Source organism: Bacillus rossius, chromosome 1, assembly GCF_032445375.1.
Source record: "Bacillus rossius redtenbacheri isolate Brsri chromosome 1, Brsri_v3, whole genome shotgun sequence".
In the NCBI taxonomy this organism is placed as follows: Eukaryota; Metazoa; Arthropoda; class Insecta; order Phasmatodea; family Bacillidae; genus Bacillus; species Bacillus rossius.
The window spans coordinates 138,396,222-138,423,908 of record NC_086330.1 but is presented as its reverse complement, the minus strand read 5'-3'; the positions used below and the strand labels follow the sequence as shown (position 1 = coordinate 138,423,908).

At 38.9% G+C, this 27,687-nt stretch overlaps 1 protein-coding gene across 5 annotated transcripts in view; it reads left to right on the top strand.

Annotated features, from left to right (window-relative positions):
• The window catches only part of LOC134546213 (uncharacterized), a 720,520-nt gene that overhangs the window by 680,744 nt on the left and 12,089 nt on the right, over positions 1-27,687 (top strand). For all 5 annotated transcript variants that reach the window (XM_063388829.1, XM_063388828.1, XM_063388825.1 and 2 more), the window contains 11 exons: positions 9,992-10,238; positions 11,183-11,281; positions 11,393-11,567; positions 13,236-13,390; positions 13,765-14,196; positions 17,666-17,817; positions 18,873-19,214; positions 21,710-21,835; positions 22,990-23,140; positions 25,901-26,161; positions 26,400-26,569. In XM_063388829.1, the coding sequence (XP_063244899.1) occupies positions 9,992-10,238; positions 11,183-11,281; positions 11,393-11,567; positions 13,236-13,390; positions 13,765-14,196; positions 17,666-17,817; positions 18,873-19,214; positions 21,710-21,835; positions 22,990-23,140; positions 25,901-26,161; positions 26,400-26,569 (2,310 nt within the window). The remainder of the gene's footprint in view (positions 1-9,991; positions 10,239-11,182; positions 11,282-11,392; positions 11,568-13,235; positions 13,391-13,764; positions 14,197-17,665; positions 17,818-18,872; positions 19,215-21,709; positions 21,836-22,989; positions 23,141-25,900; positions 26,162-26,399; positions 26,570-27,687) is intronic.

The window sequence follows — 27,687 nt, the reverse complement described above, 5'->3', positions numbered from 1 at the left end:
CATTCAGTTTTTTTTTATATAACTATGGCGATTACTAACAATGTGGGTTGTAATAATGATGTTTGTTTAAAACTGATTTTTGTAAGAATTCTGATATTTCACGTTAAAACCCTGGCTGTTTATCACGCGAGGTGTGGGCAATGTTTTTAAACGATTCCCTGGGTTGTAAGCTCGCAACCCTATGTAGGTACTGAACTATAACTGTCCGTAATCTGATATAATTATATGGACGTCTGCGTATAGCTAGTTATACAGAGTTGTATTTCATCCTGGATTTGACTAATGTATTTTTAAGTTACACTTCTTTAGGGGTGTTGAGGGTAAAATTTTAGTGTCCAACGGATATGCAATGAAATGCGCGCATTCATACAACGGAAATTTAACAGTTTGAAAGTCCACTGCGCATGCGCGTGTCTGCTTAAGCCAGGAGCCTGAGTCATCAAGATGGGGGACCCGTGTGTGGCAATATGCATCCGTATATATTCACTTTCGTGAACTTTCGGAAGGCCTAGGTATACTAAGCGTATTGGTTTGCTAATTTAAACTTATGATAGTGAATATATCCTGGAATATACCTTGTAAATCTGAATGGTCATAATACTTAATCGCAGCTTAAAATTTGCGTATAATCTATTGGCCAAGAAAATCTTGTTGGAATATACATGGCATGGCGTCAAATATACTTAACATTTTGTTTGTTCTCTATAACATTGTGAACGCAGCGCTATGTTCAATTTTTTATTCAAAGTTAAAGTTGCAGTCAAATAGATGCATTCAAATAAATAAATAAAAAAATCTTACTAGTGTACATAAGTAGCCTACATGCACAATTTTATTTTTACATGTAAATCTAACTACTGCTAAATATTCCTACGATACGCCCCTGCCGCCCTGCGTACGTGTGGTGAAGTCATTTTAACGGCGTGGGACAGAGCCTAGTAGCGCTGTCGGCGCGGGTGTCTTGCGCGAAGCGTGTTTTACTTTCTCGGCTGGTCATTGACTGTGCCGACGACACATGGCGGAACTGTGAAGCGAGCCGTAGGACGAGATACCCTTGGAACCAGACCAGCGCCTGTCGTGCCGGTCCCGTGGTAGAAAAAGAAAATAAAAGTATGTTACGTCCAGTCTTAAATTTTTTACCCGGGTCTGCGCGCTCGTAACCCGGCCCAGGCGCACAGAACCGCTGGCCTGGCGTCGCGTCGTACTGGAATGTTCTCCATAGACGGGGTGAGTCCGAATTTGACCGACAAACTGCGGCTGCACGACAAAGTAAGTTGAAAACATATGTACGTCATGAGGTCAAGTGTTTCCCAAGCCTGTCGTATGTCTTTGAAGTTGGAGCTGAACCACATTTTTATTGTAAATAAGAGAAAGTACTTAAAATGGAACACTGAGTGTCTGTATTATGTTCAACTGAATGAAGTTCTACAACCACCGCGTGTTTTGTCACTGCCGCAAAATTATTTCACTGAAATAATTGTGGGTAACACCTTTATTTTTCACATACTTTATATATGTTATATGTCACTGGCTGACCTCAAAATCTTCAGATCCAAAAAACTGAAATAGCTGAGAATTGGTAATGGGTTCATCTTGTGCCCTAAAGGACCTTGTGTCCTACGAAAAAATAATTAAGAAAAAAAATCATATCTTATTTTTTAAATTTTGTTAAGATCAAAACAGATATCTCTGATGATCGACTTTCTTTTTGGGTTAACTTATTGATGAAATCTGATATATAAGTAAATAAGGTTTGAGATGTTAACAAAGATATAATTCTTAACGAAAACGTGGCCTCAGGCCTGATTATATAGGATTACTATAAAATCCAACACCCTCACTCACCAAGTATTTCCAAGTACAAAATATTTAGATATATTTATATTTAGAATATTTGGTGCCCCTCGTGTCAAATGGGCGTGCAAGAATGTTCTGTCTGTAGACTCCCGTAGCGAAGCTAGTGTCTGATGTATCCCACATGCGCCTGTTTACTGTGTCGCTAGTGATGTGCGTGAAGCATCTGTGCGCTGTTGAAGTACTTCTCGAGGCATGCTAGCCGCCGAGAAACAAGTAGTTTTGGTATCATTATTTTGGAACGTAACAACAGAAAAAAATATTTTCAAAATATGCTTCAATGCGCTAAGAGATGGGAAGGGAGTGGGGAGCAAAAGGGACACGAAAAACGGATTCTTTTATAGTTGCCAATATAACCCGGTTCCCGTTTATTTATGAAAACTTATATGATAAAAAATATTTTAACACTTCAATAATAATTTTACTCTTAAATAAATTTAAAGTAGAATTTAAAAAAAAATACTGAACAACAGTAATTCAAATGAATACAAATGTTCGCATGGGCTTATTGAATGGCAAAAATTCTTACGTCAGATTTTCAAGGTAATATTACTACACTAGTAAACTCAATTGCGTAACACAGCACTCTTTAATATCTACGCATTACAGAAAATTGTTTTGGGATCTTACGAACCGCCAAATTATTTTCAAAAAAACATTGTACCACAAACCAATTCTGAATAAGGGTCTTAACGCAAAATATAGAAGTTTGGCAAATTTGTTTTTAATCTACAAACATAGTTATTACAAACTTTTTTAGAATTTTTTTTTTCAGGCGTGAAAGGTGTTTTTGTAAGCTTTTAAACACTCCATCCCGTTATTTTTTTTTTTTTAATAATTAGACACAGTTTGCAGTACAGATTCATTATTTAATTTTACGGTTGGATAAACCAAACCACAGGAACTATTATAGGCCGCATGTTGAAGCCAACATTCAGACCTAGTGAGCTTGAAAAAAAAAAAACCTCTAAAGATATTTTTTTGTCTTGTATAAATAATTAGGAATACATATTTCAAAATAGTGAACATATAATTTTTTTTTTTTTCAAAATTCAAGGTTGTGAAGTTTGTTTCCCCCGCAAACATGTGAAATGTGTAAATGTTTTACACCACACGCCGCTTTTAATTGGCGGAATATTCCGGTGGGCGTGGGACCTGCTGGTTTTCGCGTCGCCAAGAAACTCCACGGCCCGCGACGAAAGTAACTCCCGTCGCGCTAAATGCACACGGCCCGTGGGCGGGGTTTTACCGGCTGGCAGAAGCGCAATTCGCCGTGTTGGTGTCTCGGGGCGGGCCTTTCTGCCAGTGTTATTTATAGTCAGTCCTGCCCGCGCGGCCAGGCCCCCGGCGGTCAGCTGTCGTCGGGGAAGCGTGTCTTCTCGTCGCTTGGTGTCCGCGGACGTGAACAAGCTCTTGGTTTCGGACCACGAAGCACCCCAAAACTTGGAAAGGCCGCATCGTGCGTGAATGACGAAAATATAAAAGCAATAATGGAACCTGAACGACTTGTCAGAATTCGGTGGGGTTGGTTTTGTCGGCTAGATATTTTCATTACGGAGACCTGCACGTAAAGAAACAGTGTATACTTAAAAAAAAAATTGTAAACTGTTTTTCATAAAATAAGGGCTTGTAACCAAAAAATAATTACATGTAAAAAAATTGCTGTAAAATTATTAAAACCATATAAGAAAAACCTCTATAGTAACCAAACAATACAACGAAAAAAAAATTAGAATTTTAAGCTAATTTTAACTTATTAAAACAGTATCTGAAGTGCCGTTGCCCGTACTAAATGCATCATGATATAAGTATCATAATTACCTAGTTTCAAGTCTGTAGGACATACACTTGAAAACAGGGAAATTTTGATTTTAAAGTCTCATTGATTGCATAATCTCGGTGCATCAAGGCTACGCATCAGCAAAACTACTTCATTTTGTGGGAAGGCGGGTAACCCTCAGGCAAGACATAACTGACGCACCAAACGATAGCGCGTTACAAATTAAAAGCAACGCCATCTATATACTAAGTTTTAAACTAAACTGTTATTAGCTAGTAGCCGTGAACTTCACTAAGCGGATGGGTTTCGCCTAGAATCAGGATAGGAACTTGCCAGACATATGTGACCATGAGGCGGATATAGAGAAATGACAAATGAAGTCAGTGTCACTCTCCGGCCCATAAACTATATGAAAAATATCCTTTCGATCCGTTGCTCCGTTGCTGCGTGAAAGGACAAACAAATACAATTTCGCAGTTACAATATTAGTAGGGATGCTATGATATATTTTAAAAGAAAATTGATATTAAAAAAAACTGTTTCACTATGGTTCTGTTGAAGTCGAACATCTATTTTGTTTATATTCCCTTCATTAATGTCAGGGCGATTTTCGCCTACGGGTTCGGACCGAACTGAGCGATCTGGCTAGATACGTCTACAAGACTTCAGTAGATCTTGGCTGTTTTCCCACGACACCGTTTGGTAAAAGTTCCAAATGTTTTTTTTACAGCGGCACCACATAGCAGTAAATTTCGAACGAGTTGGTTAGCATCGTCCGTTTCCGCCTCTCGCGCGGCAAGAAACGTGGACGTATTATTTATGAAACAACCGACCGTCCCGTGTTTGGACGTTCAGAGCGAGGGTTATTTCACACTGAAGGCCCCCGGTCGTTCTTTGCACTTCTTGATAGCTTGTAGAATATTTATAAACTCGCGTCTGTGCGCGAGGCTGTTGGTGATGGTTTGCGCGGATGTCTACTAGCCCAAGTTTTAAATTTGTTGTTCTTAGTATTTTATAATAAAGTAATCCAAACTGACTGCAGCTAATTTTAACGAACATCAATTTTAAAAGTGAAATGGTCCTTTATAATTGATTACGCTTATCAGTAAATAGAGCTCGCAAGTTTATTCTGCGCGTTGCAGAAACCGTGTGTAAGAAGCAATACTTGGCATTCTGTTCTCATTTTCCAGTCAATTCATGATCAGGTCGCCATTGCGTACTTGGTCATTCTTAATGCAGTCGATTGATAGCTTTGCCAGCTTTCAATTTTATTTACGTGCATAGGCCGTATACCCATAATCTGTCCAGTTCCACTCATGACTGAAATCATGCCACATGCAGGTAGTGACGTAATCGTGTACTAGCCAACAGTACTGGTAAATTTTAGAGTACACCTGACGATTACAAACTGTAGTATTTTCCTTTTTGTGAATCTCACAAGCGCTGTTAGTGACGTGTACTTGAGTGTCTTCAGTTTAGGAAGGTATTAATTATAATTAGTCTTGTGCAGTGTGTGTGTGTTCTGAAGTTTGAGGTCACTTTGGTTACGAGTTGGTTAGCAAACCAAACCGTAGCTGTGCAGAGGCTAATACTGGAAGTGCGTTTTATAGCCTGAAAGGAACTCTCTATAGGAAGAATCTTTAAAAAGCCGTCATGAAGTGAGTATTGTTTAACAAACTGTTAAACCACTTATCAGTAAGTAAATAGCTTTAAAATTAATTACAGCAAAAAGTGTTTCGCTGTCCATTTGGGAAAAGGGATGGTAGTCTTTCTCAATTTGTCATCAATTATCAACACGGAAGGAATGCACACACCTACTCGAAGCAATAATTATTACAATTTACCAAAGTTTTTTCTTAAAAATATCTTTATTTGCATTTTGTTTGATATTATAACGGTAATAATAGTTAACATAATATTTTTGAAGAGGCGCAGGCAATCTTAGGTAGTCATGCGGCCGCGCGATGATAGTGCAGCTGTTGTATGCACATACTGGTTTATCCTGCCACTTTATCTTGACAGATATGTTGGGTAGATAAACCTGAAGTGCGTCGCTAGATAAATCTGGTTTCTATAAAAGTCCCTGTTATTGATTGACCTTCAGTGTGCGATTGTTATTCGCACACTTTTAAGTACTGCGTAATGCTTACATATAGTTTAGTCTTAATGTGTACTACTTGCTTGTGCTACAAATTTATGTTCAAGAAAGTAGCGTTCCGCGTTATTATAAACATTGTTTAACGAATAGCATTTGAGCTCCTAGCAGTGGTCAACTTTACACTATAAACGCGAAACTTAGGAAAACCACTGCGAATCGGTGGCATTTGACTGGAAAACTTTTAAAACGCAATTTTTAATCAGTAGTTAGAACTGTATTCAGTGAAAATCCACTGAACTGCAATAGTTTTTTTTTTGACTGGTGCATATGATCATCGAGATCGATTGCCGGAATTCTGAAGTGTTATTGTAAAAGAAGTATTTTATTAATATACACGTGGGGCATTTTAAAATGTTCAGAAAATAACACAGTTTTAGAATAAGCTTAGTCCACTTCTATATATGTACTTCTTTCAGCTCTAGTAATGCTAGACAATATTCAACAGCATGCCGTGTCTTCTATATCGTGTCCACATTTACAGTTGGAATTGCAGCACCCCTCTCCCTAATTAGCTGGATGTTCGTTATGTTCTCAGTATAGGCACGCAGTGATTTTAATGTATCTCCACGGAAAGATTAAAGTGTTTGTGTGACCTCGTGTGACCATGAACCTCACATCCCCCTGCCCCAACCCCTCCTATCAAGAACATCCATTACAATACAGGATAATCTGCAACCATGGTTGCTGTAGCCAATATTTCTAGCCATAAAATAATTTACTTTATAATTATGTACTAAATTAGATAGTAGTAAAATAGCAGAATTTTATTTGGTAGTTATCTTTTTCACAAAAAAAATTTTCCAATAAAAATATTTCTGAGAGGCCCCATGCGCGGAACTGCGAGATTGTTCTGCTAACTCCCGCGAGGCAGAATGGGGACCATTCAACAGAGTGCTCGGTTTGTTTAGTGGCATGTCGAACTGAAATTGGTTGTAACTGTGCAACGGTAGTGGCAATGTTTTCGTCAGCTCCAGAAGACAGCTAGAAGCATGTGGTTCTAACGGTTACAAGGAACTGAGAAAGAAATTTGTCTGGCCGACGAAGAACAACTGAGGAAGAAATAGTTCGAAAGAGTTTACAATTTAAAAAACCTAAAATGTAACATGTATGCACAAAATATTAAGCTCTGTGCGCTTACAAAATTCAGCTGCTGCATGAAATTAAACCGAGCGATAGACGAAACATTGCGTAATTTTTTTTATATAGCTTTGTCTTCTGGCGGTTTTCCTCGCAGATGCAAACCTCCTCATTTCCGTTGCATCGCGGCAACCAATATAAGTTCGGTATACCATGGGCGTCGCAAGGATATATTTTTTGTGGGGGACTTCAATTGATTTAGTTATTGAGGAATATCCATCCCCTGGGAAAAAAGCGGGAAAATTTGGAGTTTGAAGGTGCAAAAAGGTGGTTTTTAGGCATTTTTCTTTCCTAAATTTTCTAATTATAGTTGGTTGCAATATATAATTGATTTTTTATAAAAAATGTTTTCAGAGAACAAATTTGTAAAAACACAGTTAACATCTGCAGGTGCTATATCCACACAAAATCATTAATTTAAACATCAGGAGAAACTACGAAACTACGAATCTAAATATATTATTGGAGGGGACGAAATTGAAGACTTTTATTATTGGGTTGGGGGGGGGGGGGCGTGCCTCCCCCCGTCTCCCCCCGTCTCCCCCCCCCCCCGGTTGCGACGCCCATGAGTATACCACAACACAAACTGAGCTTTATGTTGAATGGACCACATTTTGCCACGCGCCAGATTACACTATAGTCCGACAGCCCCCACTCCTGGTCCCCGAGCATGTGGCTTTTAAGCCTGTCACACAAGGTCACGCGAAAACTTTAATTTTTCCGTGGGGATACATTAAAAATATTGTATACATTTGAAAACACAGCGAACATCCAGCACCTCAAATAGAGGGTTGCAGCATTTTCCACTTTGTAGACACGATTCAGAATACATCTGAGGCGATTAAATATTGCTTAAACATTTACCAGACCTAAAATGGCGCCCCTAATTGAAGTGTAGTACGCTAATTCTAAAACTTTATTCTTTTTGAATATTTTAAGTCGCCAAATGTGTATGTTCATCAAATACTTATTGGCAATAACACTTTAAAATCCCGGCAATCATTCTCGATGATGCTGTATAGTGTGTGTCGCTCCCGAGCCTCTTGATGCCAAACACAGGCGACCCGATGCCGGCCTCTGGGAAGACCTTCGGTCGTCGTCCCTCTGACCCGCGGGGGCTTATCTGTGGCGTAACGCTCGCTCCAGGGCGCTGGGAATTTTTAAGTAGGGGGGTGGGAGGGAATGATTTTCTAGTCCGCGCGACCAGAGGCTTCCCCTGCCTCTGGATTTTCTAGTCGTGACCGCGACGACGAAGCCGCGACATGTGGCCGCCGACCCCGGAGGCCATCTTCCTGCTGCTGCTGCTCAGCTTCTGGGCGGCGCTCGTCTACATGATCGTGGACGAGCTGCGCCCGCCCGTCTACGAGTGAGGGATGTAAAGGAGTTCGGGATGGGGCATCTACTGGAATCAGTTTATGTTTCCAAGCGAATGTTCGTGTTTGTGGCAGCCATTTCGTTGAAATCTTTCCAAAATTTAATTCTTCCCAGTTACGAGATAAGCGTTACGACAGGCAAATATTGAACAAATATTGACTTATTTTATTGCTTAGTTCCAAAAGTGCGGGAATTGTGATGCCATCACCTTGATTCTCTTCCCCCCGGTTCCATGTTTCTTGGCCTAAAACTTGATTTTTAAAGAAAACTTTTCTTCTGATAGTATTAATTTCTTTTATGCTGACATAAATTAATTTTTGGGTGGGTGTTCAGTAACACAACCAGCACGAATTCCATCTCGTTTGCACTACACGTATTGTTCCAGCCGAGTGTAAAAGAACTGTGGACGCAGAAAGGTTGGTCGTGCGTTGGCCGGAGCGATGTGGGAGCTGGTGTGGCACTTCCTGGCCGGGGCGGTGCTGTTGCTGTACCTCGCGTCGACGTTCAGGCGGCGCGCGAGGCGCTCGCCCTCGGACGGCATCCAGAACCAAGTCTTGGTCGAGGGCGAGGAGGCGGCAGAGGCCCCGCGCGTGCGAGCTGGTGCGCAGGACCGCGAGCAGAAGGATAACACCCGGGTTGCATTTGAGGAATCACCGTTATTGGAGTCTAATCCCACAACAGTTTCTTCGGCAAATGAAAAACCAGATTCGAAATTTGGACAAGGTCGTATTTTTGGAGCACGAAATAGTGAGATTCTCGACAGTAAAAGTCAATATGTCAGCGCCACAAGCATTGTGGATGCAACCTCTGAAGATACAGAAGTAACTAGATGTCTAAGGGATGCAGACTGTGAAGACTTAGAAGATGCAAGTTCTGAAGAAGGCATACGATATGAACACTCTGGAGAAAGCACAGGAAAGACGAGTTCTGAAGATGACAAGATATGTGAAAGTTCTGAAGAAAGCATACAAGATGAAAATTTAGGAGGAAGCATAAGAGATCAAATCAAACAAAAAGAAACAGTAGATGAAGCTTCGGAAGAAGATATAGAAGAAGAATGTTTAACAGAAGATACAGATGAAAGATCTGAAGGAGGTAATGAGGAAGATTCCGGAGAACTTTTAGAAGAGGATCTTTCTGAAGATGGAGAAAGCTTTGAAGAGTCTGAAGAATTAGAAGAGGTAATTTCTGAAGATGTTTTAGAAGAAGGGTCGGAAGAAATCTTGGATGAAGATGAAGGTTCTGAAGAAGGCTCAGAAAGAGATGGATATGAAGAAGACTCAGAAGAAGATGGATATGAAGAAGGCTCAGAAGGAGATGGATATGATGATCATTCAGAAGAGGATGTAAGTGAACACGAACAGGATCCCAAAAATATTTTTTTAACAGGGGAAATATTCAACAATTCCTGTGACACCCTAATCAAATCTCGCAAAATAGCTCATGGCGCCCCTCTTAGCTTCTTGCAGGAATTAACTGCGCGCCAGAGGGAGTTGTGCAAACGGAACAAGCTAGGGAATAATGAGGATTCTGAGGTAGAACGAGAGGAAGTGGTGGTAGAGCCCCGTAAGGTTGCTCCTGCCCCAATTCCGTTTCTTGAAGAGTTGAGGCTACGGCAGAAGGCTCTGAGGAGTGTCAGGCGGGAGGCCAAGGAAGGTGAACCTGAGTCCCGAGTGTCGTGCTTGCAGGCATCTCCGGACGAGAGAGATGAGGTGGTCAGCGGCGGCAGCATATTGGCCGACAGGAAGGAGAAGCTGGACGCTGCCAAGCAGGGATGGAAGAGGCGCGTGGAGCCCACCGATGCGGTCAAGTTCTCGGTGGCGGGCAAGATGAAGCTGGAGAACAAGGCGGGAGACCAGCCCCTGGCCTTGTCACAGCAGAATGGAGAGAGGAGACGCAGGATGCCGCAGAGATCCAGGTTTAGGAGTAAAATGGGTGAGTAGCTGTTCAAATAGTCACCATTAGGTTATAACCAGAACCAGTGAACCAGACTGTTTTACTTGTGGGAAATGTGAAATGCATGGAGCATTTTTTCTATATACCCCACTCCCCCCTCTTCCATTTCATTCCATCAATGCTCCATTCTTTATCTCATCACCCCTTATTGTCGCAAATGACCTTGATGTTAAAGAAACATTAAGCCCTTTCTTTCATTTATTCATTCTTTCTTTCACATGTCATAAGATATATTTAGAAGCCAGAGTAGTCATAGTTACTAATTTTTGGCTGTTGTATGGTTAATATGTACAAGATTTCAATTTTATGGATAGGTACCATATTAAGTTTTTAAAAAATATATATTTACATTTACTCTGCAACTAGTAAAATGACCATATTTAGCATAATGTAAGTTTATATACAACCACATGCAACAGAATCAAAATTAATAGATTTATTAGGTGAGATGTTTACAAACTAGTTGAAGTTAAGATTATGAAAATCTTGTGATTTATTCTAAATAAGCTAGTTGCGACAGTTTTGAATTGCCATGTTCAGAGTAGTGACAATCACTTAAGTCTACAGGCAGGCAAAAAAAATTCTTAAACCCTGAATGGAGTTGATCTAGACTCTTAACACAAAATGTTGCATATTAATTATCTACTTCTCATAAAAAGTTATACTCTCATGTTTATAAATCTAATAAATGCATCATAAAAGTTAAATAATTTTTTTACAATTAATTTTAAAAAATTGTCTTAGTAATTTATACACAAAATTATATCTTGATGTATACATAAAAGTGCTTTAAAATATTTCTGGAGAATTTTTTTTGTGTGAAAACTAACCAGAAAAAAAAAGTGATGCAACATTTACATTGTTTGGTATTTCATGCAATTTCTTGTGAAAGATTTTGTTTAATGTATGTTTTTATTTTGTAGCTCAGTTGAAGGAGATCTCTTCCACGCCTTCTTCTCCTCAGAAGGAAATCACTCCAATGTTCAAGCGCAGCATCTCTGCTCCAGGAGGGAATGATGATGGTTAGTATGAGTTTTTTTGTCTGTTTGATGAGAGCATAAATTTTGGTAGTATTATTTGTGAAGACAAATTTGTTTTATCTTTGCTTAGTAAGTCATTGATTTACATTGCAGATTTATCTTTGGATCAGGAGACCATTTTGAATGGCTCAAAAGTTGTCGTCCCACGGACAGATGATGAAACCTTCACCGCTTTCTTTCGCAGTGCTTTGTCAGAGCACACACAGAAAGAACAGCTTGAGATAAATGACGAAGATCTGGACCTAGTCATATCGAAATCCAGCCAGTTGTAAGTATTTGCGATTCAAATGGCTGAAATTTTCTTCAAATATTTCTTGATTCCCTACCCATGCAATTGATTTGGAATTTAATTTATATAGCTACTGAAAGTGCATTTTTTACTGGTAGGAATAAATCAATATATACACATGGAAAAAAATTATCTCAATAGATTCTCACCAATGCAAAGAATTTCAATTAACATGTGGTCCTTCACAAATTACAACACACATTTCTAGATCAAATAATCATCCAAACATATCTAAACCTATAAACAATAAAATATAAAAAGTTCCTTAAGTGGACTTTAGTAGCATTACAGAAAAATATTTACAACTTTTCTCCATTTGCTACTTACCACAGTCTGGGTTTTTGTTTTTTTTTTGTTTTAGGGTTCCAAACTTTTCAGGTTTTCAACTAAAGAAATTAGACACTTAAAAGACTAAAAATGTGCATTTTAGAGTAGAAGGTTAAAGGTGGTTCTTACTTTCTGTGTTGATCAGAATAATGCATAACAAATTATGATGCTAGGAGCTAGTGTTTAATAAGTGTGTTCATATTTTCAAAAAATGAAATTTTTCTTTTGCATTTTGGTGAATCTCTCTTTCTCTCTCTTTCTCTCTCTTTCTCTCTCTCTTTCTCTCTCTTTCTCTCTCTTTCTCTCTCTCTTTCTCTCTCTTTCTTTCTCTTTCTTTCTCTTTCTTTCTCTTTCTTTCTCTCTTTCTCTCTCTTTCTCTCTCTTTCTCTCTCTTTCTCTCTCTTTCTCTCTCTCTTTCTTTCTCTCTTTCTTTCTCTCTTTCTTTCTTTCTTTCTCTTTCTCTTCTATTGAGAACATCCAGTACAATATGGGGTGGTCTGCAACCATGGTTGATGTAACCAAAATTTCTAGCCACAAAAATTTTCTATAAAATTGTGTAATAAATTAGCTAGAAAGAGAAGAGCAGTATTTTATTCAGTAGTTACATTTTGACAAAAAAAACGTCGTCTCAGTGGTATAAAACGTACACAGAAATATATTTTTTGCAGATATTTGTATCCTGAGGAACCTAATTTTATGTACTTAAGTATTTAACCAGAGTAAAGATGGAGACTAGGGTCAAGAATCAGTATTTAGATGCCAGATGCTAGCTTGATGGTTGATATCCTTGACTAATGAATGATGGATGGACTAGTTACTGTCTTCTGCGCATAGGGCCATTATGGGGGTATGCAATTCGATAATTGAACTGTCAGAATTTTGTGATGTAAACAATGGCATGAGCATTTGTTTGCTGAATGAAATTCAACACAGACAAGGTTTTGTCAAATTCAAGTGCAAGGTTGTAATTTGGCACTGTTCATATATTGATCTACTAGCTACGAAAGACAGGACACAGACTAAATTGAAGCTCGGGACGTTCAAAGTGCTACAAGATTATGTAAATTTTAACCTCAGGACCCTCCTCTCCTCAGAATATGTAATTTTTTTTTAAGTCCATAAATTGATAAAAATACTGTAACTAAATGGCGTGAAATATTATTTAAGGAAGTTGTAAAACCCATTCTTTTATGCGAATAAAAAAAGGCTATTACTTGGTAATTCTACTGGCAAGTCAGTGGAGAATATTAGAGTAATGCGTGTTATGCTGAGCAGCTAGTCTAGGGTAAACACATTTCGCGACTGTTGCCTGGCGCCCAGGTCGGTCCAGAAGAGGACTGTGAAGGTGCAGCGCCGCCACGTGGCCTCCCGAAACCCCGTCAAGGCGCTGGCGTCTCGGGTCGACGTCCAGGAATACCTGGAGGTGCGCACAGGGGTGGCCGAGAAGGAGCTCAGGAGACTCAACATGGAGAAGCGTGAGTCACTCTTCTGTGTGTTGCCGTTAGTCTGGAGAGAGACTTGAGGTGCCTCGGTGCAGAAGGAGATTTACTTTTAAAGGGAATAAATAGTAACCGAAATTGATTGTCGTGGTTTCACCCGTCATTTAATTATTTACTTAAATTGTAATGAAATACGTATTGGAATGCATGAAGATAATAGTGATTTGCTTCTAAAATAGTTTTCTATGAGAAATTATTGGCATTTAATTTTGATTTAATTTTTAGAAATGATTTCAACTGCATTAAATAGTCAGTCTTAATGTATGCTGAAGAACCTGCCAAGAAGTGTGAAGTTTATCTTGGACAGGTTGTTCGTGGAGGGAAAGTAAGGCAGGTGTTGTCGGCGACAGTGTCGAAGAACTCTTCGTTCGCGGTGGAGGCGCTGGCGGGGCTGGCCAGCAAGGAGGACTTCTCGTCGGTGGCTCTGAGGAAGGCTCTGCCCGGCACCGCGGCCATGGCTCCTCACAAGGACCTGATGCTGCTGCACGTGAAGGGGCGACGCCACGTGCAGACGCGGCTGGTGGAGCCGTGTGTGCGCAGCGTCAACGGCGGGGACTGCTACGTGCTGGTCACGCCCTCGGAGGTGTTCCACTGGGTGGGGGCCTATGCCAACGTGGTGGAGCGGTCGCGGGGCGCCGAGGTGGCCCTGCACGTGCAGCAGAAGAGGGACCTGGGCTACCGGGGCTCCGGCCCCGTCGTCACGCTCCTTGAGGAGAAGGGGGCCGGCTCCTCCGCGGCCGGCCGGTTCTGGCGGCTGCTCGGCGGGGACGAGCACAGCACGGGTGAGCCTCGTCCTTCCTCTCACTGCACGGGTTTATGGATACACACTTGGAAAATGATATTTGTGTAATCCAGATATGGATACCCAGAGAATTAACTCCTAGAGCTTGAGCTCAATGCATGTACAGTAGAGTTTTGCTAATCCAGACTCCGCTCTTTTGGACACCTGTTAATCCAGATGAGATTTATTTACAGAGATGTTTTGTTTCTGGTGATCCTTCATCATTTAGGTTAAAAACTCGGGTCTACTTATACAGTAGTATTAAAACTAAATTAAGCAGTAGGAAAAGTTATTTATGAAAGAAAGGCAAAGATAAGATTTTTATATTTGTACTGTTTTAAAACTTGTTTTGAATGAATTTTAAGGAATAAACTGTTTAATCCAAATTTTTGGAAATCTGGACAGTGTTCAGTCTTATCTTGTCCGTTTGCAAGACTCCACTGTAGTCGGACAAAAATTTTGATTACAAATACTTGCCTCACTCTTCACAAATAGCAGCTATTCAAGATCATCTTATAAATTTGTTTCCAAGCCTTTTTTAAACGGGAAGAAATAAGCAAACTTTTTTCAAGTTATAAGATACTCTTAGCAATAAGTAAAAAAATATATTTATTTGCAAATTAAATGCAGTCCTGTTAAAGTATATCCATGTTGGGTTTTAGTTTTTATTTCAATTAACCGCAACATTATTTGTTATTTTTTTAGAAATGGGGTGCAGGTTGCATGCAAAAACTAATGTGGAATAGAACACATCCCATGAAATAGAATTTTTTTTTGTTAGTTTTTATCATTGTAGTAAAGTAAGCTAGGCAGCCCATTTTATGTAGTGATTTGGAAGTATATTTTCCAACTCGTATGCTCATAAAGTACCTGCTGGGTCCTTACCACTGGTGAGTTCATGCATGGATTTAAGTTTGTACCTAATGACTTCTTAATTTTGAAGTAAAACATTTTTATTCCCGGTAGGGTAAGTCAAGGCTATGACTTTCCAGAGTTTTCAGAAAGCTAACAGCAGAAAAGTGATTATTTCCTTCAAGCTCCCCCTCCTGAAATTAAATTCTACGTACGCTCTAAACGGGTCTTCTTTGTCAAAACATTTATTGATTAGTATAAATCGATTTGACTTTGAATAACTCAAGTGTACTTAGACCCATTCTAATGGATTTATAGAATAAAAGCAAAAGAACGAATCAGTTAATATTAATTTGTGGGTGCCAACAACTTCTAAGAAGTTGTAATTATAAGTAAACAATAAAAGTATGTTAATACGTAGACTTGAATATGAATGACACAATATACATATTGTGATCGAAAAATAACAGTTATCAATTTTCAGTGACATTCGATTACTACCAACTGATATTCATAATTTGTTTCATACCAGTAAAATAGCATCAACCTCATTGAACCTGTTTTATTGCAAGTCTCCAATCAGTGAATGTTTACTATATAAAATGAATTAATTTTTTTATTATCCTGACTACTCAGTAGGTAGAGCTGGGTATGTCGTGGTAAAATTCGCTAGTTCGTTAGATTAGATGACATACAACATTGAAACATTAACTCAAGTTGTCATCGACTTAAGCATTCTGGTATTGGCGAAAGGGGTATTTACTGATTTTACGTGATTTGAACTATTACGGTGTGTTAGTTTTGCAAAACTAGTAAGTTTTAATAGATTCCTTTATAAATATATGACTGACCTCTAGGAATAGTTCATTATACTAGAACTATGCATTACGGTTTCTGTCTTCTTTATACGGGAACTCAGCAACGAATATTCCGCATCTTCATCCTTGAAACGCCTCTCCGCTGTTCCGTGTCTTCGTCCTGGAAACGCCTCTCCGCCTTTCTACGACTTCGTCCAGGGAACGCCTTTTAGCAATTCCTCGTCTTCGTCCTGGGAACGCCTCTCGTTGATTCCAATTCTTTGTCCTGGGAACGCCTCTCGTTGTTTCCGGATGGTCTCGTACTGTAGATTATTCAGTATATTTCTTTCTTCGTCCTGGGAACGCCTCAATGTTTCTTATAATCTTCGTATAAATTGTAATTCCTCTTCAGGTCAATAAATATTTCCAAATTATCAAAATTCTCAATTTCTTTTATTATTTCTTGCTATTCTTCAAAGTATTCAAAATGTCATAATTTCCAATTTCTTCAGTAATGTAATTTCACGTCTTGCTTCTACGAAGGTTCCTATATCAATTATCATTTTTGTTTTTTTCACTTAGAAATTCCAAACAAACTTTTATTTTTCCAGCAATAGTTTTTGTTCTACCGTCTTCGACCAATACCAGATTGTTTTACAAACTTTTAGTCATATAATATTAAACATTAAATTTTAAAATGCAATCCTTATTGGTTAAACAAAATATCTCATTCCTTGAGCAAAGAAGTTTTACATGAAAAGGATATACCTACAAAATTATTTACTTATGGTTCATAGAGAAATAAAGACATGTACACTGAAGTGAAATTATAAAATATGACACATTAATTTTGTTCCTCCATCTTGTTCTATAAAGTTTCCAAGTCCAACCTTTATAGCTCCTGTCAGCATTTACAAAAAAAATGAAATGCTCAGAAGTGTCTGTGGCACCTGAGGGGAGGAGAATAAAGAATTATGTAGTCGGATGACTGCAAGACTCGTTTATAATTTTTATCACCATATTTGTTACATTTATGAGTCTCAGTTTGAACCTCTTTTGTGTATTTTTTTATTTAGTTTTATTGTTGAAGTGAATAATTAAGTATTTTTTTCATTGTTTCAAGTTAATTAATTGAATATAAGGCCTGTGCAAAGCTTGAACCAAGGGAATCAATTGAATCAAAATTTAATATTTGATTTGGTTTTGCTAGGAATTTGGCTATTTGTTTTCGAGGTTTTGATTGTGATGAAAAGATTCGCGTCTAATTTGAAGCTCCATGTAAATCTTTAAAATTTTAAAAGCCTAATATAAGCTCATAAAAATATTTAGTATTTTTTTTTTGGGCTGCGTGTATTTTGCTTAAAAAAGTTCAGTACCGTACTTCAAAAAAAAATAGCATTCAGTTTGCTTTTTTGAACGCTCAATAGTAATAGTATGCATTATTATTTTATAATTTTTATTAAATGATGTTATAAAGAAGGCTAATTGGTTAATTAATTACTTAATAAGTTTAAATATTACAAACATTGAATATTTTTTTTTTTTACTTAAATCCTTTACTTTGTAACAGATAACAATATTCGCAGTTTGATTTGACTTAGCGAATATTTTTAACATTTGATTTTATATTTGCTTCAGATCAAGTGTGAAGTTTCATTTTTAACACGTGTGGCAGCGACACACAGATTATTATTATTATTATTATTATTATTATTATTATTATTATTATTATTATTATTATTATTATTATTATTATTTTAGTTCTCAACTGGTAAACTTGCAGGCAGTTGTGTAAGACACGGTGCTTGGGTTTGATTGCAGCGGCAGAGGCGGGCCATCCGGATGAGGACGAGCTCTACGAGTCGTCCATCATAGACACGAACGTGGTGTACGAGGTGGAGGATGAAGAGTTGGTGCCCTTGAACCAGTACCTGGGCACCATACCTAGGATACAGATGCTGGACCCCAGCAAGGTGCAAACACTCACTCGTCTGCGGAGTTCTGCTCAGTGCAGGCGCTGGAAGGAAGGCTTCTCTCGACACTTATGATTTGTTGCCCTGCGTTTCACCTTTGAATATATATACTGTATAGAAGTCGCGAGTGGATAGGATTTACTCTACGTTTTTCAGAAGCTTATGATGAGCAGCTTGGGAACTTCACCGCTGCAGTGCGCTGCCGTAAGGCCCTGTATCGTCTTAGTTGTTATTTACACGTTAGAGCGCAGCGCTGTCGCCCGCTGTCATTCCCCGCTCCCCTCATCCATCATTCACTGCAGCTCAACGTCGTTCATCGGGAGGGGGAAGGGGTGTTTGAAGAGTTCGAGACTTGTCCGCTAGGGACCACCACAAGTCGATGCCCTAGAGATGGTGGCGATTGCGGCGGTGAATTAACCAACTACCTCAAAACCGTATTAGAAATTTTAACCTGGGCTGGCGACTTCTATACAGTATATATATTCAAAGGTTTCACAGATGCGTTTTTTTTTTTCAAACCCTCACCAATGAGTTTAGAATTATGATAAATCAACTTCTCAAATACAGTCAGTCTTTAAAATTAAAAAAATTATGATATTCAAGGAGAAATATTAAAAAGAAAAGTTTTGAGCAAGGCGATTGAGATTCAGAAATTCAAACCCTTGCCACCTCTGTAGTTGACAAGGACTACATTATTTATCTCTACAAAAGCTATCAAATTTTTTTGTGTCTATGTCATCAACTACAATGATTTGGGAATATTGTAACACTTAAAGAGAAACAAAACTTTTTCCACAAAATACAATTTACTTTTTTTTAAACATGTTTTTTATATATTTTAAAAATAAAAATAAAATTATTTTACCTTGTGTTTTTTTTTTAAATTTCTTAATCTTGCAATCTAGATTTGGATTTAAAGCACCCTTATAAGAATCAAACTGTTTTGGATTAAAAAATGTACATTACCAATAAAGAAACATCCTCCTTCCCTGAATTTAAATCTTGGCTTGTTGGTTGAGTGATGTTGAAGTACTAATGAAGTGCTTGCTTGCCAGATCCTGGTGTTTGACTTTGGCTCGGAGATGTACGTGTGGAATGGCAAGACGGCACCGCTGGAGAGGCGGAGGGTGGCTCAGCACCTCGCTCAGGAGCTCTGGGCGGAGGGCTTCGACTACTCGGAGTGCGACGTGTGCCCGGTGACGGTGGCCGGAACGGTCGGGGGCCAGCCGGGGCGTCCCGACGACTGCCCCTTGGCCGGGCCCTGCCGCCCCGACTGGGCCCTGCTCGCCAAGGTCACCCAGCACATGGAGACGGTGCTGTTCCGCGAGAAGTTCCTGGACTGGCCGGACTTCAGCCGCGTCATCCGCTCCAAGGGCTGCGAAGACACAGACAAGCAGGTGAGTGAGAGGTCCACACGAGCCACGAATGGGTCTTGCAAGCAAGCATGCAAGAAGAGTTCAGTGATGGCACAGTCCTTCGAATGAAGTATAATTGCACCTAGAGATAACTGTTCAAAGTTTGGATTTGTTACTTTTGTTTGTGAATGAGCATGATAAAGTAAAGAACGATTAGAGATGGGACAAGACTCGTAAGTTCGAGCTAAGTCGAGCAAGTTGTTAAAGCTCGATTCTACTCGAAAGTAGAGCTCATTGTACTCTACAGGATGAGACTCAAAGATCGTTTTCTTACAACTCTATACATATGTCATGTGCAATGAGCATAAAATAATGTTTCACTATTTTGCAAACACTTCACAGCATAAAGTCATTTTTACAGTATTGCAGTTTTCTTAAAGTATGGTTAGGTAATTTTACACAATCACGCTGCCCAAAACATGTAAAATGTTTATTCCACTACTGTAAAAGTTGACTCTTTGGAATGGCCTGATGTATGTCGTAAATATGTAACATAGAAAACAAGTCACGAAAATTAAATATTGTCTAATAAAAATCTTTTTTCCTCTTACAGCAGCAATATATCAGCACATACACGAAAGTGTTGCACCATATATCTTTGTATCTTTGACTATCAAGTAAAAATGGTGAACAGCTTAATTTTTTCTAAAACAAAAATTATTGCAGCTTTAATGTGATGTTTGAAAATACTAAAGTATAGCTGTTTTTGAAGTCTGGACATTAGTTTTCAAACAGAAATGGTAGAAGAAAATAAAACCATTTGCAGGTTAAAAAACTGTTTCTTTACATTTTTTTGTTTCTTGAGTCTGACTGCATTTTTGCACAAGGAAAAATTCCCTTTCGGCACAGCGTACAGGCGTGGATAGATTTCGAAGTACCAATTTCTTCTGGAAATATTTTGGAAACATCTATAAACTTCTGGAACATTTTAATAAAATATAACATATTTTAAGTTCTCCAATATAACAAAATAATAAATTAAACATGCAGCAAAAATATTATGAATGCATCCAGCTTTGAATAGCTTAGAACTAATTTCATATTATGTATGCCAAACATTTTTTGGAACTTCAAACACTACATATTTTTTATCCCTTGTACTAATAATGTGGTCGCATAAAAATTTGCTTTGCACCAAGGGTTAAGATAATATTAAAACTGCTCGAAATAAATTTGAACAGATTTGATACCAAGAAAGTTTTGAATTTTTGAATTTTTTGAATTCATGTTTTTACAGTAATAATTTGTTTTATCAATAATTGTTTCAGCCACACACATGGCAGAGAAGTTTTATTTATTTTCTTATTCCAGCCGCAGTTTTCCAAACCCCTTTCTATAATGGTTTGTATTATCAAAAATAATTTCATACAAAAGTTTTAAATAAAAATTATAAGATTTACTAACCATTTGAATGGATTTGGTGGTGTGCCTACTAAGAGATTATGAATTTCAACCCATTTGTATTCACACTTTGCAATTATTGGTTGTATCAGAAATTGTTTCAGAAAACATTGTTAGGTAGGGTTTACAAACAATTAGAACGGATTTGATTGTGTGCCTACTAAGGCAGTTATGAATTTTTTTATAATTCAACCCCTGTTTATTCTACCCCTTGCAATAATGATAGGTTGTATAAAAAAAATTATTTCAGACGAAAGTTGTAAATGATAATTCATGGTTTCACAATAAATTGGAGTGAAATTGATGTAGAAAATGGTACAGAAATTATGAATTTTTTTCAAAATTCTACCCTTTTTTTTCAACCCCTTACAGCAATGACTCTTCTTATCAAAAATTGTTTCAGACAAAAGTTTTAGATCAAAATTATAAGATTTACAAACAGTTTGAACAGATTAGATTGTGGCCTTACTAAGGGAGTTATGAATTTGTTTTTTCCACCCCTTGCAGTTATGGTTGGTCGTATCGTAAATGAGTTTAGACAAAAGTTTTTGTTATTACTACTATGAGTTATAGTACGTTCAAACGGATGTGATGTTCGTGAGAATATGAGTGTTAGTGCGATTATTCTGTTTTTCAAAAAAACCTTCCCCATTTCTACCCCTTTGCTCTGATGTTGCGTATTAACGTTTGACCAAGATTTTTCATGATTATATTTGTGATTTGTGAAAAATTATGGCTGTTATCGTGTCCATAAAAATATTAAAATGTTGTGTATATAAACTTCTTTGTTGACACTGGTTTTGGGGTCTATGGACCATGAAACGAAAAACTACATAAAAATTTTCAGGAAATCGCACCATGGTAAAGTAGTATTTTTGCAAAATCTACTTAAAAAAGAACACAAGGTTTGGGATAAAGTTATGTCAACATTCAAATGGCAGCACTTCCTAAAAAAAGAAAATTACTTAACACAAACAAAAAAAGTGAAAGAAAGGCCATTCAAACCTTAGTATGGATATAAAAAATTTTACCGCTTTAATGGTGCCAAGTTTTTTGATACACCATTTGAACTGCAGGTAGACGCGAGTATTGACATCAGTCCGTGTGATGCAAGGAAGATGCTGGAGGAAAACCAAAGTTACCCGGACCTGGAGCTGGAAGGAAGCCACCTGGGCAGAGGAGACGTGTACTACGATGAAGAGGTGCGTACTTTCAGTGTTCTTGGGAGCACATATGTTGACATGTTTGTTTTACGTATGTGTGAATTTGCTGTTTATAAAAATTATATTAAGAACATGTTAATGTGTAAATGCTTTCAAATTTCTAATAATTTTTTTTGATTGTACACAATTAAAAAAATGCTAAAGTTAAACTGTAAATGTAAAAAAAAACCATTATTGATTTGGTTTGGGAGTATAAAATTTGTTTGATAAGTTAAAAATATTAATAATATTAAAATTTTTACATTAAACAAAAATTTTTATTTGCTAAGCCATGAATATTTGATAATTGGTTGTTTCTTGAGTTTATAGACCCTAAGGTCTGTGGTGTTAAAATATTGTATAGCATAATAATAGTTTTTTTTATACATTGAAAAGTTTGGAGTGATGTAACTAACTATTGTAATGTAGCCTTTTATTCAAAATTCACGTTAAGCCAAGCTATGTCGTGGCCTAAATTGTGGTGAGTGAAACGATCACGAATCTATTTATTATTCACAAGAAGCTGAGATGATGCTGCTGCTGCAGTTGTTGCATTTGTGTGGTATTACGTATTAGATACTTAGACACAAGATTATGTGGTAAATTGTGATGAAACAAAAATATTAAAAAACATGTCAAAATGCTGCATAACATCGAAACACAAGTTAATACACCATATAGCACCAAAATGTTATTTATATCATGGAAGTAAGTAGTATTTAATCAAAAATTAATTCAAATCATAATAAAACATATCTTTTAAATTTTGAAATTCAAAGAATGACATTTATAAATAAAAAAGTTTACCAAAGTACATTGATCAGTAAAATAATCTAATTTGTTTAATTGTGCATCTCTTATTGAATCACTTTTAAATCGCAAATACATACTATATATTTATTTTTATTCTGTTTTAGACCAACTAATTACATGTTATTTTATCGTAGAAATGCGGCATATATATTTTACTATTATTTTGGTGGAGTAAGCATTACAAAACGTCTTTTATAAAAATAAAAACAATATACACCAAAATTTTCTGTTTAAAAAATGAAATTGGACAAAAAATAACACCACAAAATCTTGTCTCTATATATAAGTTGGATACTTCGAATGCATGCATTGAATGAGTGTAGTCTTATTTTGATGTTCAGACTCACCGCCACTACGAGATCACGACGCAGGGTGTGACAATGTGGCACGTGATGGAGTTTGAATCGGTGCAGTTGCCTGTCTCTTCCTTGGGGCAGTTCCACAGCGCAGACAGCTTCGTGGTTCGGTGGACGTACTCAATCACGGTCACAGGTATGGTCAGCTACTCAAAACAAAGTTTTAGCTTCGTCATGAAAGCGAAAATTGGTAAAAGTTCCAGATTAAATGTCCAAGTTGATCCGTTGATCTTGATGGCATGGTCCTGTACATATTAATCTTGTGCTATATGTTAGTATTTCGAAAGATCTCAGCCAAACAAAAACTCTTGTCACGATACAAACAAATTACTAGTGATGTGCGAGTCTCGGCATCATCGAGAACGAGTCGAGACAGAAATTTTCTCGATCTCGTCTCGAGATAATTTTTTTGGATCGGAATTTTCGAGAATTTTGTAAACAAGAAATAGGTTAGGTAATATAATATATTGAGGCAGCATTTTGCGTTGCGTGTTGAAATAATTAACATATCTTCAACGTAACGTAGATCGAATAAAATAAAATATACTTACTTGTTACGATAGTATACACGATAAATTATTAAAAAGTTAAAAACGAACAACTTCCGTTCACAAGTCACTACATGAAACGGTAAACGTAAACAATGAATTGTGCTGTGGTTATCACATTAAATTACAGAAGAAAATGATTATTTTCCGTTAATAAAACCAACATTAAAGTTAAAAATAAATCATTTTCGGTATCAATATCAAGTATCAACGTAAAACGGTACGGTAAAAAATAAAAATATAAACATGACTGCAGAATTCTTCCGCGATTGCATTTTGTTTTATGGCCTTAGGTTATACACACGGCCAGCAGTATATAACAAGCAACATGATGTTTAAATTGCGGTCCGTATCGATAGTGACATATCGATAGTGGTGAATGTTCAGACTTTCATGATTAAGTACCGTCCATGGCTCAAGGAAACTGTATAGACTATGGAGTCAATAACGTATGTTTACATACGACAGTAGGCAAATAAACTGTTGAGTGTAAAGGTAAAGTTGTAATTGCAATTGCAATTGTGGATACTTGATAAAATTATTGAATTATTATGTATGTTTGTCAGATTATTGAGTTTTCTTTTTTGGATCATATGGTTGGTAGGAAGGTATGTAAAGGGGGAAATGGAAGATCTGGGGTGGGTGGATAACAGGCAGCATGGATTCAGGATGGGGTTTTCATGCGAGACCCAGATGGCTGGGCTGTTGGAAGACCTGGTGGAAGCGGTGGACGGGGGGAAGCAGATAGATGCAATCTTTATAGATTTTGAAAAGGCGTTTGATAAGGTCCCCCATAGGAGGTTAATGGAAAAGGTTGAGTTGCTGGTGAGGGATGGAAGGGTGGTAAACTGGGTGGGTGATTTCCTGAGGAATAGAAGACAAAGAGTGAGAGTGGGTGAGGAAAGCTCCGAGGAGGGGGAAGTGACATCGGGGGTGCCACAGGGGAGTGTGCTGGGGCCTCTGTTGTTCACAATTATGATAAACGATCTGGGGGAGGGCATGAAAGCCAGATGGAGGCTATTTGCAGATGACTGTGTAGTGTATGAGGTTGTGGGGGAAGGGGGATGTTTAGCAGAGGACTTGATAAGGTTGGAGCAATGGACGGAGAAAAATGGAATGTCCTTGAATGTTGGTAAGACAAAAGTTGTCAGATTTACAAAGAGGAGGAAAGTCACACGAAATGTATATTACTGGAAGGGGCAGGAGATAAGAGAGGCAGCAGGATATGAGTACCTGGGGGTGACACTGAAAAATGACCTAGGATGGGCGGAGCACATAGAGGGGGTGGTCAGGAGGGGAAGGCAGGCGCTGGGGTTGCTTGGTAGGACCCTGCAGGGAGCTGGGAGGAGGACAAAGGAGAAGGCATACTCCACATTGGTCAGGCCAATGTTGGAGTATGCGGCGGCGGTCTGGGACCCCTACCTGGTGACTGAGGTGAAGGAGCTGGAAGGGGTGCAGCGCAGAGCGGCTAGGTGGGTGATGGGAATGTGGAGAAGGAGGGAGGGGCAGGATGGGAAACTGCATAGCCCAACGGAAATGATTAAGGAGTTGGGGTGGGAAACGTTACAGAGGAGAAGAAGAGTGGAAAGGTTGGTCAGGATGTTCAAGGTGCTGAAGGGGGAAGGGGGATGGGGGCAATTGGGAAGCAAAGTACATAGAGGGGAGTACAGAGGACGAAGAGACCACAGATGTAAGCTCCAGAGAGTGTGGAGGCGGACAGAGAGAGGGCGGAACACCTTCCTGGTGAGGACGGGGAGGGAGTGGAATGGGCTGGGGGAGGAAATGGTGGAGGTCAGGGATGGGAGGGAGCTGAGGAGAAGGCTGTTGGAGGGGGGGGGGGGGGAGAGGGGAGTGAGTGGGAGTTCTTGCCACCGGGTGAAAGCCCAATTGCAGGTTAATAAGTAATAATAATAATAATCCTGTTAAATAAAGTACAGATTTCTCGATCTCGACTCGATTCTCGAGAATTTTTAAATTGCTTTCTCGATCTCGTCTCTAAATCAAAAAAGTCTTTCTCGCACATGCCTACAAATTACGTCAGGTCTAGTGGAAATTTTTTGTTTCGTATTCAACTTAACAATAGCATATTTTTGTTACATCACAAGTTCGAATGTGCGGAATCTTTTGATATTCTAAACTAAAACGGCAAGCATCACGTAGCACAAAATCAATTATACGGGATCATGCCATAAAAATCAACGGATATATTGGATACGTGATGTGGAACAACAACGAAAATATTTTTTGTGGGCTGTTGTGTTGCGTAGGTACTGTAAAGGAATGCGAGGTGATGTAGTTGAACAGCAGTAGGTCGCGGACTGAAGGAGAGCCGGCGGTGTGGTGCGCAGGGCGGGAGCTGAGCGGCCAGCCGTCGCGGCACTCGATGGCCGGGCGGGACCGGTGCGCCTACTTCTGCTGGCAGGGGTCGGAGGCGTCGCTGAACGAGCAGGGTGCGGCGGCCCTGCTGACGGTGGAGCTGGACCATGAGCGGGGGCCCCAGGTGAGGGTCGTGCAGGGCCAGGAGCCCCCGGCCTTCCTGCGGCTCTTCCGGGGGGCCATGCTGGTGCACAGCGGCTCCCGGGAGAGCGAGCACGCCAACCACAGGCGAGGTAACTACCGCGCGACCCGTGCACTCGCAGGCTGCTGTGTCACTCACAACTCCATCTCACTAACAAATTTTTCCTAAAAAGTTATTCCGATAGCACTCCGTAATTTGTCGTCGGCTATAATTGGAATTGGATTGATTAGTAGATAATAAATTCATCCTGCGTCATTTGTAATGTTCATGAAAGATTATTTTGTTTGATATTATTGCCTGCTGGGTGAACTTGAAAGATGTGTCGGCAGGGTGGCGGCTGTACGTGTGCCGTGGGGAGCGCGTGCCGGAGGCAGCCCTGGTCCAGGTGGCGTGCAGCTTGCGCAGTCTCAGGAGCCGGGCCTCGTTCGTGCTCGTGAGGCCAGCCACGGGGACTGTGCACGTGTGGCACGGAGCCAAGACACAGCCCCACACGCGTGAGGTAGGCGGGGGAGCGCATTCTTGGCACAACTGCTCTTAAGAGATGCAGTGTACTACTACCTGTCCTCGTGTTCCCTGGACCCTTACAGTTTCCAGATGTGAAATATTTACAACAATAAACGGAGAACCAGCATGAGTTACACTATTTCACAGAGGAAGTCAAATCTATAATTATTTGTGGGTGCCACAAATTCATGTGCACAGCTGCCATTTTTTTTTTTCATGTGTTCATACGTACATAAAACATTGCGTGCAAAACAATTACATTAAATGTTTTGAGCGGGAACAAATTTGAAACACTTACGTTAAAACAATAGTTTGGAAATAATGATGCCATAGAATGCACATCATGAGACCAATTAATGATTTTTTTTTCTATTTATAATAAGTACTGTAGCTAATAAATGTTAAAGATGATTGTTGTAATTCATGACTAGATATATGGTAGTTGGTGTGTTACTGTGTGGAAAAAAAAATCTTCTACACCTATCCCTCACTTAGCACGTCCTCAGATTGCGCGGATTCATTTAGCACAATGTGAATTTTACTTCCCCAGTCTTGAATAGCACGTCTGTAAATTGAGGCGGTCTACGTAAAACGGGCGTATGGATCCATACGCCCTTTTTACGCAGATCGCTTTATTTGATCCGCCATTTCGTGTAGAATTCAGTGGTGCAAGTTTCATCGCAATATCTTGAAAATTGAAGTTGGTACACCTGTTTTTGTGAGGTGATGTCAGCTGGTTTTCACAGTCAGGTTTTCTTGTTTTGTGGTTATGTTATTCGTTTGATTTGTTTTAAACTCATTGACTGTGTTTTCATATAGATCTAGTATCTATATTAAATTTAAATTACAGGAATAATGATTACTATGACAACAGGAGAAAGCAATGAAATATTCTTTTTGTGTTTTCTCAAAACATCATTTTTGCTTATACGCCCGTTTTACGTAGACCGCCTCAATTTCAGTTAGCACGAAATCTCGGCAGGCAAAAAAAAAAAAGTTGAGCACGACGCTACGAAGTCTGTTTCAAATTTAGTAAACAACAGATGAGATGTGCCGTGGGATATAGTTAGTATTTGAGACAAATCTAGAAGTATTACGGTGCGCAGATTATCA